This window comes from Myotis davidii, unplaced genomic scaffold (assembly GCF_000327345.1).
Source record: "Myotis davidii unplaced genomic scaffold, ASM32734v1 scaffold332, whole genome shotgun sequence".
Taxonomy (NCBI): domain Eukaryota; kingdom Metazoa; phylum Chordata; class Mammalia; order Chiroptera; family Vespertilionidae; genus Myotis; species Myotis davidii.
In genome coordinates, this window is record NW_006285779.1 from 7,278,453 (window position 1) to 7,289,814 (window position 11,362).

Here is an 11,362-nt window from a genome sequence, read left to right on the forward strand (position 1 = left end):
CATAGTGGTGCTGGGGAAACCTGAGAGAGACCAGTTGATTGTGTTAATGCCCATAATCCAGTTGTCATTGTACTATAGTTTTGTAAAATGTTTCTATTGGGGAACACAGTAAAGTGTACACAAAATGTCTATTATTTCTTGCAACTGCATGTGAATCTACAATTATCTCAATAAGAATTTCAATTTATAAGAACCATGTCATATACAGTGAAAAAACTAAACTTCAGCATTATGACTCAGTTTGTTCCCTCAAATATGGGTGGCTTTGAGAAGGGAGCATGCCCCCAACTTGGCTCCAACCCAAAGGGTTGTGAGAGGTCTGTGCCCACATAATTCTGTGGTCCATAGGCTGCCCTCAAGCCCCATATGGTCTCACTCAAGGCCTCCAGCAAGCCAGACCCACTCTTGTCACAGGTCTGGTACACTTACCACACTCATTGTTGCCCTGTCTGGAAAATTACCGTCCACGGGTTCAAAACCCAGACCAGATCAAATGCTCCCTTTAGTACACACATTTGGTGGCTTCATGGGTAATATATTTTAACCATAATGCACAGGACGAATTAAAAGCAAAGTAAAAGGCAGTGTGACTGTCTTGCAGATGGCGAGGAGAACGCCATGTTTCCGCGGAGCCCTGGGACCTCGAATGCCAGAGCTGAGACCTTCTCTTCCCGGGTCCGAAGAGCCACAACCTCAAGGACGGAGAGAATATGGCCCGGAGGGGTCATCCCCTACGTCATTGGAGGAAACTTCACAGGTCAGTAGCCCAGATGAGGCCTCCTTTGGGGCTTGGTGTTCCGTCTCCCTGGGTTGACATAGTCCTCCCAGGAAGGACAAGGTGGGACTGAGCAGCTGTGGGGTCACAGCAGTCCTACCTGCTAACTCTCCCTCATGCAAACAGGGTTTTGTGCACTAGGCACAGGGAAACTGCAGTCTCTGTTGGGGTGACATCCTCAAAGATGGTCCCCTGGTCCCTGAGGCTTCATGTGGGGGTGACATATGATCCTGGTCTTGAAGGCTAGACAGGGTTTGCAGGCAGAAGGAAGAGTGTGAGCAGCTACACATGATGGCTCCCCTGTCCTCTGCCTGAGCATCCTGGACCACCCCCACCCCAGATATATTCCAGACGGTAACTAGAGGGACCAGTAGACATGGTTAGTCCACCTGGGTCCAATCCTGGCTGCAGCACTTACTAGCTGTATGCCCCGGGGCCTGTTACTTAGTTAACCTTTCCTGCCTCAGTTCCCTCTTCTGTAAATGGGATGATATTCTCCACTCTATAGGGTTGTTTTGAGAATTAAATGAGTTAATTGAGATAAAGCACTTAGAATAGTGCCGAACCCGTAGTAACTAGTAATTATTTGTTATTGGTATTATTATCTTAAAATGTGTAAGTCATTCAGTGGCTTCCCATCACCACTGATGCAACAGAAAGTCCTGACCATGACCTCCTGGCAGCCCTTGCCCCTCTCCCAGCTAGTGTTTTACCTTCTCTCCTCCTCTTTCCTTAGTTGCTGTGTACTAGCCTCACCAGTTGTCTTTCTTTTCCGGAACATGCCCGCCGCATTGCCAACTTAGCACACTTGCACTTGTCCCTCTGTCTGCCTGGAGTGTTGTTTCCCCCACTTTCTCCTGGCGGGCTTCTTCTGATCATTGGAGTCTCTGATCAATGACATGTCCACAAAGGCCTTCTTTGACTCCCCAACCAGAGACTCTCTCCCAGCACCTGCTTTATATAGTCTTTCTAATATTTGGTATCTTAACTGCGTTCTTTCAGACCTGGTGTGCTTTTCTGATCAAGGATTTATGTAACCTTCATCAAAATAAACTAATTTTATATAGAGAACTTCCTTTACACAGAAATTTCTATTATCCTGTAATTAGTGGGATTGCTATTTCTGTGAGTAATTGAGCTATGAACAATTTGAACCCAAAGTATAAAGATGTGTAAAAAAAAAGGACAGCTAAGAAACTCTTTGTTCTATATGCATGTTTCTAGGGACAACAATAGGACACCACACCCATGTCTTTTAGACTGGGGGCCTGCTGTTGGTTGGTTGGCTGGGTTTCTTTGCAACAGAATTCAGATCCACCAACCTCTGTACTTACCAAACTATTTGTCCCAGGGGTGGGCAAACTTTTTGACTCGAGGGCCACAATGGGTTCTTAAACTGGACCGGAGGGCCGGAACAAAAGCATGGATGGAGTGTTTGTGTGAACTAATACATGTTAACACTGCTGCTGGTGAAGGAGCGGAGGGGAGAGCAAGAGAACCCTCCACTCTTTCGGCTCCGCGGGCCGGATAGAACAGCCGAACGGGCCAGATCCGGCCCGTGGGCTGTAGTTTGCCCACGGCTGGTATAGCCCCTCTTTGCTTCTAGAAAAATAAAAATAGTCTTCTTCATCTCTGATTGATAGATTTTGAAAACAATAATTATTCCCTATTTCTAACTAGCAGCCTGGAGTTAACAACTACTTTATTCTTACTCCCAGACAACTTACTTAACTGTTTTATTTCTCAACACATTTCTAATCAAGGAAATTTGAACACAGGTTCAGAGAAAGCATGAAATTCACTTGTTTTTTTTAAAAAATATATTTTATTGATTTTTTACAGAGAGGAAGGGAGAGAGATAGAGAGTTAGAAACATCGATGAGAGAGAAACATCGATCAGCTGCCTCCTGCACATCTCCCACTGGGGATGTGCCCGCAACCCAGGTACATGCCCTTGACCGGAATCGAACCAGGGACCCTTCAGTCCGAAGGCCGACGCTCTATCCACTGAGCCAAACCGGTTTCGGCTTCACTTGTTTTTAAAGGCTTTTTAGAAAAGTAGTTTCAAGGTTGCTCCAGAAAACATGGAACCCCATGCAAAGGTAGCAAGGATGCCCATGCGAATAGAATTTTTAGCGCACAGGGGAATGCCTCCTATGGTTATAACATAAAATGAGGGTGTGGAATGTTGTGCTACTTCAGAAGCCTAAAGTTTCCAAATTGGGTAACCTGTGTAAGATAATTTTTTGTAAGTTTAGAAAAGTACTTTCAACACAAAGGAAAAGCTGGGAAGCCTAGATAGCTTGAAAATCCATTTTTCCCCTCTTCCATTTCACAAACTCCTACTCTCTATGTTTCAGTAATTCAGGAAAATTGTATTTATTCTTAGCAAGGTAAACCCTGATTCCTAGTACATTTCTACTCTGAGTCACCCGAACAAGTTTGTTGTTTTTTTTTTCTATCATTGGCACAAGCTGTGTTGTCATCCAGCATGCATTAACCCCTAGAATGCCGGGGAGCGCGATCTCACTCCTCCTGTCTTTTGCCAAAAGTGCCGGGAGCGCTATCAAAGCTTCGAAATGGCGTCCAGTTCTAAGTCTGCTTTTATTAGTGATGATGATATTGCTAAATATGTCAGTGTAGTAAAGGTTTCCTTAAGTTTTTGAATATGTAACTTCATTTCCTTGCGATTCATAATTTTTTTCCCCTAAACTGCTGCAAAATCAGCAAAAATGCCTTGGCAATTTTAGCATAGTTCCTAAGATATTGGTTGGCATTCAAATGGTTAAAGCATCTGAGGGAAGACCCATGAGTGAAGTGATGGGCACTTGCCTTGTCATTTCAGGAAGCCAGAGGGCCATTTTTAAGCAGGCTATGAGACACTGGGAGAAGCACACCTGTGTGACCTTCGTAGAGAGGACGGACGAAGAAAGCTTTATTGTGTTCAGTTACAGAACCTGTGGGTGAGTAAATGAAAGCTTGGCCACCTTGGTAGAATCAGGGGCAGACGAAGCTGATGGCTCACGAGTCTTGAATTTTCTCTATAAAACCGAGTATTTCCAAGGAGCTATAATATATAGGAGCCCAGGGTTTGTCTGAAACTCCCCTTGCCCTGGATAATCTCACAGTCCAACGAGAAAGCAGGTGGGTCCAGATGGAGACTCCAGAAAGACAAGGGGCCTGGATGTCCTGCCACGGGAGCAATTGAAGGAACTGGGGGTGTTTCATATGGAGAAGTGATTCTGAACCAATTTGGCATCCGTGGCCCCACTGAGAATCTGATGGATGTAAATACGTGTAAAATTGCGCATGTAATTTCATGAGCTTATGGATTTCCTCAGGAAAACACAACAAATAACAAGATAACTGGATTATGCCTACATTTATTCGTTATGCCAATAAATGTCAGTGTGATATACTCAGTTACTGACAGAAAAAGGTTCTCCTATTGGCTATTAAAACTTAAACCTAACTACATGCTGTATATATGAGATAACTACTGAAGGAAATGACCCAGGAAGATTTAAAAATAAAAAAAAGAAAGAATACAGGCAAATGCTAGCAAAAAGAAAACTGGGATCACAAGTTTTGTTATAGACAAAGCATTTTTTGTTTTGTTTTTAAAGTGTTAAAAAAAAAAAGGTGAGACTTTATAATGAGAAAGGGTGCAAGCTCCGGTGAGAATATAACTGTCATAAATCTTTATGTACCAAATAGCATAGCATTAAGAGTCATAAAATAAGCCCCAGGGAACTCAAGGGGAGATTGACAGAAACACGGCCAACAGGGGACTTTATTTCATTTCTGTCAATGCACATAGATCACTGTCAAGTTGACCAAAAAACAAGTAGAGATTTGTAGAGAACTAGAAAAATGTAATTAATGGAGTTATTTCTATGGGTATACTAGATTCTATAACCTGATAACACATCTTTTTTAAAGTGGCTATTGAGCTTTTGTTGACATTGTCCATCTATTAAGCATTAAGAATAGCTCAATGAATTCTAAAAGGAAGAAATCCCATTTATTCTCCAACTAGTAGCCCGGTGCACAAAAATTTGTGCGCTTGGGAGTGGGGGTCCCTCGGTTATTAAACATTTATCAGCACAACACTGACCACATTGGTGGTGGTGGTGGTGGTCTTGTCAGAATGTGTTATATTATGCAGATGAAAATCTATTTAAACAGACTTGATGTAGATATTTTCAAAGATGGAAGAATTGTCCCTGTCAACTATTTTAGTTGATTCATATCTTCACTAATTGTCATCATTGCAAAGTTTTCAGTCCCCATATGGATTGCTGGATACAATATGTCATGCCCTGTCCCTGTCCCCTCCCTTTGTAGCCTTTGTTACCTTAAGGACTCTAGTTTTCCATTTATATGTTTAAGTACCAACCTTACCGGCTTAAAAATGTAAGCTTTTAAACAGGCGCTGGCGCCTGGACCAGAGGTGGACAGCTTCTTCTTCTGGCGGCTTCTTCTTCTTCTGTGCTTCCAGGGAGGGCAGTCAGTTATGTGTATATGTGTGTGCATGCAAACATAGGCATGTACACGTGTGTATGTGGAAATCTGCTGGGCAAGTCAAAACCATAAAAGAGTTGCCTCCTATCTCTTGAATCTTCCAGAGATATCCCCCACTTTTTTATTCTATCACTACTGGAGAGTCAGTATTTGCAGCCAACCAGTCAGCCAGTGACTCTCAGTGTCTATTTCTGACTTCTTCTTTCCCTGTCTGTCTTCCAACCCCTAATCATATTTCCACCTGGATGCATCATTTTTACTCCCAATATGCTGTATAGAGAAGGAGTCAGGATGCTATCTTCCCATGAATAGTTCTCAGTAAAAAACCAATTGCATTTTAGTTGGGCAATGCCCCTACCCACCCTTCAAATCCCTTCCTCCATGCATTCTGTTTCCCCTTTTGTTTGTTGGATTGTTTTGCTGCTCCTTTTCCTCACCCTACCACCTTTGGATTGTAATGTAAAATTCTTTTACCATGTCAAGAAATTATTAAAAATACAGGTACTTTGAAAAAAAAAATACAGGTACTTCTCTGAACACCGGCCGGGGTGGGGGGAGGGGCAGGGAAGAGGCAGCTGCCGGCCCCCACCTCTTCCCTGCCCCACCCGGCTTCTCTGATCACCGGTCAGGGGACAGGCAAAGGCGGCCCTGGTTCTCTGATCACGGGCTGGGGGGCAGGGCAAAGGCGGCTCTTGCCTACTGCCTGGGTTTCTGATCACCATCAGCTGCAGGCGGCTTCTTCCGTCCTTCCCCTTTCGCCTCCCAGCATTGCGCCTACATATACAAATTAACCACCATCTTTGTTGGCGGTTAACTGCCATCTTTGTTGGCAGTTAGTTTGATATTGCCCTGATTAGCCAATGGGAAGCGTAGCGAAGGTATGGTCAATTACCATGTTTGTGTATTATTAGATAAGATTGCAAAGCAATGGTACTGGAAATAGTAACATAATAACAAAAAATAAAATAAACTCTCCTGCTTTACCTGGTAAATGAAAGATCCCCCCCCCCCCCCACCCAACTTTTAAATCATAAAGAAATCAGGATTAAAATTACAAGATGTCTAGATAATGAGTGGTCGGCAAACTGTGGCTTGCAAGCCACATGCAGCTCTTTGGCCCCTTGAGTGTGGCTCTTCCTAAGCCTTAGGAGTACCCTAATTACGTTAATAACAATGTACCTACCTATATAGTTTAAGATTAAAAAAATTTGGCTCTCAAAAGAAATTTCAATCGTTGTACTATTGATATTTGGCTCTGTTGACTAATGAGTTTGCCGATCACTGGCCCTAGTTCAACATTAAAGAGATGTGGCTAATTCTGGTTGAGTAATTCAATTGGTTAGAGCATCATCCCCATATGCCACGGTTGCAGGTTCAATCCTCAATCAGGGCACATACAGGAATCAACCATGAGTGTGTAAATAATTAGAACAACAAATCTTCTCTCTCTCTCTCTCTCTCTCTCTCTCAAAGAGTAAGTTAGAAAGAAATTGAAAAATTGAGGGAAAACACTCCCTCAAAGCACCAAATGTAGAATTTTACAGATGAATTCTTTGAAACCTTCAAGAAACAGATTATTCTGGTACTATTTAAGCTTTTTGGAGCATAGAAAAAGAAGAACAGTTCTTTCCAAATTACTTTTAAGGAACTATCAAAGCATTGTGACAAAGATAGTACCCAAAAAGAGAAAATTATAGACTCTGACAAAAATGGCCATGCCAAATCCTAACTAAAATGTGAGCACAAAGTATACAGCAGTATGACCATAGAAGAGTGGGCTGCCAAGAAGGTGTATCTAAGGAATGCAAGGCTAGTTCAGCATTAGGAAACCTGTTTTCATGATTCACCATATTGATAGGGCAAAGGAAAGAAGCCATATTCATATCTCAGTAGATGCTAAAGAAGCATGATCTGCACAATTCAACATGCATTTTTTGTTCTTGTTTTTTTTTAAATATTTTTTAATGATTTCAGAGAGGAAGGGAGAAGGAAAGAGAGAAATATCAGTGATGAGAGAGAATCACTGATCGGCTGCTTCCTGCACAACCCCCACTGGGGATCAAGCCCACAACCCGGGCATGTGTCCTTGACTGGAATCGAACCCGAGACCTCTCAGTCCGCAGACTGATGTTCTATCCACTGAGCCACACCAGCTAGGATAAGGGGTTTTGTTTTTAAAAATTAGCCAACGTAGCATAGGAATATATATCAAGAATAGATCTTTGACTATATATATATATATATATAAATTCCCTCTGTCCCTCCCCAGCCCTGATCGTGCACCGGTGGGGTCACTCTGCCTGCCTTGCACCCTCTCGCAATCTGGGACTCCTCAGGGGATGTCGGAGAGCCGGTTTCAGCCTGATCCCTGCAGGCCAGGCCGAGGGACCCCACCAGTACATGAATCCGTGCACCAGGCCTCTAGTATATGTATAATCTGCATGGTGAGGTAATGGCTATTGTAATTTTTTGTTTTATACCTTTCTATGTTAGGAATAATGATAAATATTACTTGAAAAAATAATTGTGACCAGGAGAGTCATCCCTAAGGCTCTTCTGATAACAGTACCAAGATGCATCTTTACAGAAATGCAGCTGCCTCCTTTCCCATCTCTTTTCCTCATTATCAGTGATGGTCCAGCCAAGACTCAGAGTGGAAGGTTGGGGGAGGGTATGTGCTTTATTCCAGGGAGAGAGCCCATGAATTTTCAAGAGGATCCATGAGCACCAGAAAGGTCAAGAACTTTTGGAGGTTATTTCTGTATTGCGAGGAAAGTTGCACAATGAGAGAACGTTCAGCTCTGACATTGTGTTTCTTTTAGACACCGCACACGCACACATTACACCCTTGCTGTTCCCTGACCTGCTGATTTGGGTCTTTCTGCACTGTCCAGCTGTTGCTCCTATGTTGGGCGCCGAGGAGGAGGACCACAAGCCATATCCATTGGGAAAAACTGTGACAAGTTTGGCATTGTGGCTCACGAGCTGGGCCATGTGGTTGGGTTCTGGCATGAACACACCCGGCCAGACAGGGACCAGCATGTCACCATCATCAGAGAAAACATCCAGCCAGGTAAGGCGCCTGTGTGGAGTCTGGGAGTTACAGGCCAGAAGGTAGCATCCCTGGGGTCAGGCAGGAGTGAAGGAGAGAGGGTTTGCTGGGAGCTGACCAGAGCTCATTTCTAAATACGAAGGCAGGGACTCCACTATGCAGGCTTTTGCCACCAGCCTGTCACTGTCCCTGTGTAGCCTTTCCTGGGAGGTCACCTATTATAGCTTGTAGGTTAGAGCAGAAGCAAAATGACTTTCCATGTTGTAAATGTCAATGAAATCTAATTCCGTTTCCTAAAAGGAACAGAACCGACCACAACACTGTTGCTGAATCAAAGCTAAGCCAAAAAAAGAGTTCTGGTTGCTTTTATAAGAGTCATTTTTGCTGACTTAGGCAACCCATCCTTTTGAAACTGAAATACAATTGGGACATGAGTACAAATAAAAATAATATTTCTGCCCAGAAACATTCTGCCCCAAGGCAGATAAAGTGTCTAGATTTGAAAAAATACCTTCTCGTGTTAAATAACTTTATATAGAAGTTCATTCACATTAGCCGTGAAAGTATCTGGTTGAAGAATATGATTGCTTGAAAAATGTTTTCGAGAGTCTGAATCGTGAGCTGTTTGGGATTGCACTGAACTCTGACTTGTTGTCTTTGGTTCCTTCGGTAGCAAGAGCAGAGTTCTCCCTCCCACCCCAATCAGGTTGATAACTAACCTGTCTGCAAATAGTGTAAGAGTTTGGAGTGGCATTTGGGGAGAGGTGTTGGGTAGTGGGGTTGGGAGGATGTAGGGCTTACTCTAGGTTTCATATTTCCAATCTTAAAAGCAGCTACAAGAACCACCACCAAGATGGTTATTTGACTGCTCGGGCTGACAGAGCTTTGGGAAGTTGCTATGGGCCCCCCTTCCCCCCTCTGCCTCCTTTCAGGTGCCTGCCTTGCTTTTCAAAGGCCTTAACAGAGTGTTGTGTCACAGGTCAGGAGTATAATTTCTTAAAAATGGAAGCTGGGGAAGTGAGCTCTCTCGGAGAGACGTACGACTTTGACAGCATCATGCACTACGCCCGGAACACCTTCTCAAGGTCGGAACCTATGCTTCGCCTCGTCTGTTTTACTGTGCCTGCCGCAGGCTTGGGTCGGATTCCTGGAGGTCTGCAGAGAGCGGGTCTCCGCATGCTCCTCGCACGGTTGGTGTGTCTGTCCTTGAAATACAGTGGCCTCTGGGCTGCAGTGAAATACAATCTAATCAGGCTCCTGCTAATAAGACTGAATCCCATTGTGAAGTGGGTGTTCCATCATGCCTGGTGTCACAAGCAGCAAACTGGAAAAGGGACATGATCGAGAGGCTGGCTGCCCTAATAACCGAGAGGCTCTGTGTCACATTTGCAGTGGGTCGGGGGGTCGTCTAAAGCAGCAGCCACCAACCGGTGGTCCGTGAGGTCCGAAAGGTTGGCGACCGCTGTTCTAAAGCCTGACCTTGAAGTAGGCACGGAGGCGTTTCCCGGTTCTCCTCGAGGAGGCTAGGTCTACTGGCAGCTAGATGGGGTCAGAGCTGGGAGGGGCTAACCCATGGCTTCATTTCAGAGGTGAAGAAGGTGAGGCTCCAGCCAGCTCGAGGGCACGCAGGTCGCTGGGGTTGGCGTGAGAACAAAGATCCAGGTCTCCTGGCTGGTGGTCACACGCGATGGTAGCTGAGATCCCCAAGTACAGCCGGACCCATTATTTATGGGCAGCGTTGGCAGGATCTGTTTTGATGAGTTAGTTTTGTGCTGAACCAGGTGCTAAATATTTTCAATACTGCCCTGGCGTCCAGGCCATCCCACTATTGTGTATATAGAAGCACTCCCTGCCCCCAGAGGAGGTCCCTCAAAACCTCAGTTTCCAAACCAGGCGGAGGAAGCCTCAGATTTCCATATGGCAATGAATGAGGCCACATCTGTCCGTCCTTCACCCATCTGTACGAGGATAAATATGTAATCATAGATAATAGATAAATTATAAAGCAATACAAAGAGTTATGACAGCTGCAGAACCAAGACCCAAGTGACCAGCTTTTCACGTGGACCAACTTGACACTGGTTCCCTCATGAAATCAGTGCTTTGTCTCCACTTGGCAGCCTGCAGCCCCTGGGGCTGATGTGAAGTGGCCCAACTGGTCCCTGCTCCATTTCCCAAACCTGCTGGCCACTCAGGGCCCAACACCCAAGCATCCTTCACTCTGATCTCTGATCCTCCGAGAGGCTACTGGCCTTTCCACTCCATGGGACCTCAGAGTTCCTGAAGGACAAGCTGGCAGAACTCGCATGGCATCACTTCTGTCACATTTTATTGGCCGGAGCAAGTGACAGAGCCGGCCCAGATTCAAGTGATGGAAACATAGATACTACCTCTAAAAATGGGGAGTGGCGACTTCACATTGCAGAGGGAGGTGGCTATCGGGAGGCATAATTCATTATTTTAACAGTCAGCCACAACTGCCTTCTCACCTCTGCCCCAGCGTTCACAGTAGTTCTGGCAAATCTATTTCACATCAAGTAGATGCCTGCCTTGCCCTGCCTGCAGTTTTCTGCATGGATCTTCAGAAAGCTCCTTTGTTCAGTGGGATGTTTATCAATGGCATCCTTTTTTTTTAAATCTTTTTTTTTTTATTGATTTCAGGGAGGAAGGGAAAGCGAGAAAGAGATAGAAACATCAATGATGAGAGAGAATCATTGATTGGTTGCCTCCTGCATGCCTCCTACTGGGGATCGAGCTCACAACCCAGGCATGTGCCCTTGACCAGAATCGAACCTGGGACCCTTCAGTCCACAGGCTGACGCTCTATCCACTGAGCCAAACCAGCTAGGGCTATCAATGGCATCCTTACTGGTGGACTTTCCTGCCCACTTTTTGTCAAAAGTTTCCCACTCCTTAACTCCCTGTCATTACTTCTGCTCACATGTCCCCTGTAAAAGAGCAGAAAATGGTCCATAGAACATTTACTCGTCTGGGAGGCAAATGCTATTCCT

The 11,362-nt window shown here is 44.7% G+C and overlaps 1 protein-coding gene across 1 annotated transcript in view; it reads left to right on the forward strand.

The window, feature by feature from the left end:
• TLL2 (tolloid like 2) overlaps nt 1-11,362 on the forward strand; it is a gene marked incomplete at its 5' end in the record, with an annotated part of 98,800 nt that overhangs the window by 46,837 nt on the left and 40,601 nt on the right. The window contains 4 exons of the mRNA XM_006756677.2: nt 602-757; nt 3,621-3,738; nt 8,194-8,372; nt 9,331-9,436. Of these exons, the coding sequence (XP_006756740.1) occupies nt 602-757; nt 3,621-3,738; nt 8,194-8,372; nt 9,331-9,436 (559 nt within the window). The remainder of the gene's footprint in view (nt 1-601; nt 758-3,620; nt 3,739-8,193; nt 8,373-9,330; nt 9,437-11,362) is intronic.